This window comes from Eurypyga helias, unplaced genomic scaffold, assembly GCF_000690775.1.
Source record: "Eurypyga helias isolate BGI_N326 unplaced genomic scaffold, ASM69077v1 scaffold34616, whole genome shotgun sequence".
Lineage (NCBI taxonomy): Eukaryota > Metazoa > Chordata > Aves > Eurypygiformes > Eurypygidae > Eurypyga > Eurypyga helias.
In genome coordinates this window covers 430-3,272 of record NW_010257969.1, presented here as the reverse complement: position 1 = coordinate 3,272, position 2,843 = coordinate 430, and the positions used below count along the sequence as shown (strand labels likewise).

The window sequence follows — 2,843 nt, the reverse complement described above, 5'->3', positions numbered from 1 at the left end:
GGATCTCTCCAAAACGCTCTGTGCCAGGGCAGATGCCCTGCAGTGGGGCTGGAGGGGATGGCTCCCCATGGATCTCTGGGACCAAACCCCTCCCGCTCCCTCTCCTGATTCCCCCTCGCCCTCCTCTCACACAAAATCCCTTGGGATGATAAAGACCCTTCCAGGGCCCCCGTCTCAAAGCCCAGGGGACCCAGTGTGGCTGCCAGGGCCAGCACTACAGGAGACATGGGATACAGGAGATCCCTGGGAGTGTCCAAGGCCAGGCTGGATGGGGCTTGGAGCAACCTGGGTGTCCCTGCCCGTGGCAGGGGCGTTGGAACTGGATGATCTTTAAGGTCCCTTCAACCCAAACCATTCCATGATTCCATATGGCCCTCGCTGTCCTCCCCGGTCCCCTGGACACCCACCACACTCCGGGGACTCGTCCGAGCCATCACCGCAGTCATCATCGTGGTCACAGACGAAATGCTTGGGAATGCACTGGCGGTTTCCACACATGAACTCCCGCTCGTCACACGTGTTGTTGTACACTGCAACCAGGCATCGCTGTCAGCCCCCCACCAGACAGTGTGCCTGCACCCCCCGAGCCCATCTTGGGGTGCTGGGGACAAAAGTGGGGTCAGGGACTCCCGCTCCTTCACCCAAGACTGAGTCCAGGCCTGTGCCCTCGTCCTGTGGCCATCACCAGCACCCGGGCAACATGGTGCCTTTGGCTACTGCTCCACAGGACGGTGCTCCCCCTCCCCTCACAGGGAAAGGCACCCAAGTGTCCCTGTGTCCAGACGGGCTGTGACCACAGCACTGCCGTCCTGCAAGCCTGGCGGGAAAGTGGCCAGGACGAGGCATCCCATCTGCTACCAACAGGAACCCTGGGGTAGCCACCCCCCGGCACCCCCGCCTGCCCTACACTCCACTCCTCTCCACCCCCCGCCACTCACGGCAGCCGGCCGCGAGGGTCTCATCAGCTCCGTCTGCACAGTCCTTGTCGCCGTCACAGAGCCAGCGCTCCGGCACGCACACGTAGGTGCCCGGGCACTGGAAGGATCCCGTGCTGCAGGTGGTCAGCCCTGGGGAAAGGAGATGCAGGAAGGAAGCCGGTCACCCCTGTCGCTGGGGAACCTGCACTCCTGGGCTGTGCGCCCCCACACCTCGGGGGATCTAAGATACAGACCCCAGGGGAGCAGTAAGGACCACGGCAGAGGAAAGCAAGGTTGGGAGAAGGGATGAGCAGGGGTGGAAATGCAGAGATGGAGCAGCAGCGCAGGCAGGGACTGAGTGGGGTCAGAGTGGGGGGGCTGGAGCACTCACGGCAGCGGCTGTCCTCATCGGAGCCGTCCCCGCAGTCGTCGGCCCCGTCACACACCCACAGCTTGGAGATGCAGCGGTGGTTGTTGCACTCAAACTGGACGGGATAGCAGAACTTGTCTGGGAGAGGAGAGGGGGGTCAGCGCTCGGGCAATGTGGGGAGGGGGACACGGCAGCAGGGCACAGCCAGGCCGGGTCAGCCGTGCTCCAGGGATGGGTCTGGGGCTGCTGCTCGCCCAGACCTGGCAGTGCCTAGACACCACGCTGATGGGCACTGCAGCTGCAGGACTGGTGTGGGGTTCCCCACTCGAGCTGGGGAGGTTCCCCAGTTCCTGAGCACTGTGTAGGGTTTGCTCAGGGAGGCTGGAACTACAAGTGTAACTCCAAGTGAGCTGTGAGCGTGTCCACCCGCAGCACAGACACTCCTGCACGTGCTGAGCAAGCCCACACACAAGGACAATTCCCCTGCTCGCAGTTAGAAGCCCAAATTTGGGGAATAAGACCATGGAGGGGGAAGAATCTGGAGTCTGGCCCTTGGCAAAGGGACGTCAGAGAGGGGAGAGTGTCCTGCCACCCCGTGCTGTCACCCCCGGAGTCCCTTGCTCTCCCCACCCTGCCGCTCACTGCAGTGAGTCTCGTCTTCGCCGTTCTCGCAGTCGTCCTCCTTGTCGCAGGTCCATGTCATGGGGATGCACCTCCCGCTTGGGCAGGCGAAGTAGTTGGCTGGACACTTGGGTTTCCTCCCGCCTGGTTTGCGAAGGAAACGCCGGTCGGGGTGGTGGGGCAGACACATCCTGCCTCCTCCCAACCCAGAACTGCCCGATTCCAAAGGATTTCTCCCGCAAAGCCCTCTATGATCCCGCAGTGATCAGCGCCTGGCAGCACTCTCTGAGCAGGAGCTGTGCAGGCACAGGATGATAGGATCCAGGGAGACCTTACAGCACCTTTCAGGGCCTGGGGGGCTACAAGAAAGCTGGGGGGGCTTTTCCCAAGGGCAGGGAGTGACAGGACAAGGGGTAACGGGTTTAACCAGAAAGAGGGAGATGGAGATGGGACATCAGGAAGGAATTCTTCCCACAGAGGGTGGGAGCACTGGGACAGGTTCCCAGAGAAGCTGTGGATGCCCCATCCCTGTGAGTGTCCAAGGCCAGGCTGGATGAGGCTTGGAGCAACCTGGGCAAGCAGAGGGTGTCCCTGGGGGGCTGGGTGAGCTTTAAGGTCCCTTCCAGCCCAAACCATTCTGTGATTCTATGGTAGTCCTGGAGTGCAAACAAAGCACCCACTGCCCAAAGAGACCCCAAATCCCTGGCCTGAGGGTTGGTGCCATGCCCCTGCTCCCCCAAGCCCAAGTCCCCTCTCCTCCCCCCGTTCTCACCTGGGCAGTTGCGCTCGTCGGAGTAGTCTCCGCAGTCGTTCGCCCCATCGCACACCCAGCTCGGAGCATAGCACAGAGAGGTGTGTTCGCACTTCTGGAACGTGGTACCCTTCACCCCCAGCTTGAAATAGCTGCTGCAGTCGGTGGCGGCTGGCAAGGAACA

General features: G+C 62.1%; 1 protein-coding gene across 1 annotated transcript in view; it reads right to left on the bottom strand.

Annotated features, from left to right (window-relative positions):
* The window catches only part of LOC104511547 (low-density lipoprotein receptor-related protein 1-like), a gene marked incomplete at both ends in the record, with an annotated part of 12,779 nt that overhangs the window by 9,549 nt on the left and 387 nt on the right, over positions 1-2,843 (bottom strand). The window contains 5 exons of the mRNA XM_010154208.1: positions 408-530; positions 939-1,067; positions 1,309-1,425; positions 1,918-2,052; positions 2,681-2,830. Coding sequence (XP_010152510.1) covers positions 408-530; positions 939-1,067; positions 1,309-1,425; positions 1,918-2,052; positions 2,681-2,830 — 654 coding nt within the window. The remainder of the gene's footprint in view (positions 1-407; positions 531-938; positions 1,068-1,308; positions 1,426-1,917; positions 2,053-2,680; positions 2,831-2,843) is intronic.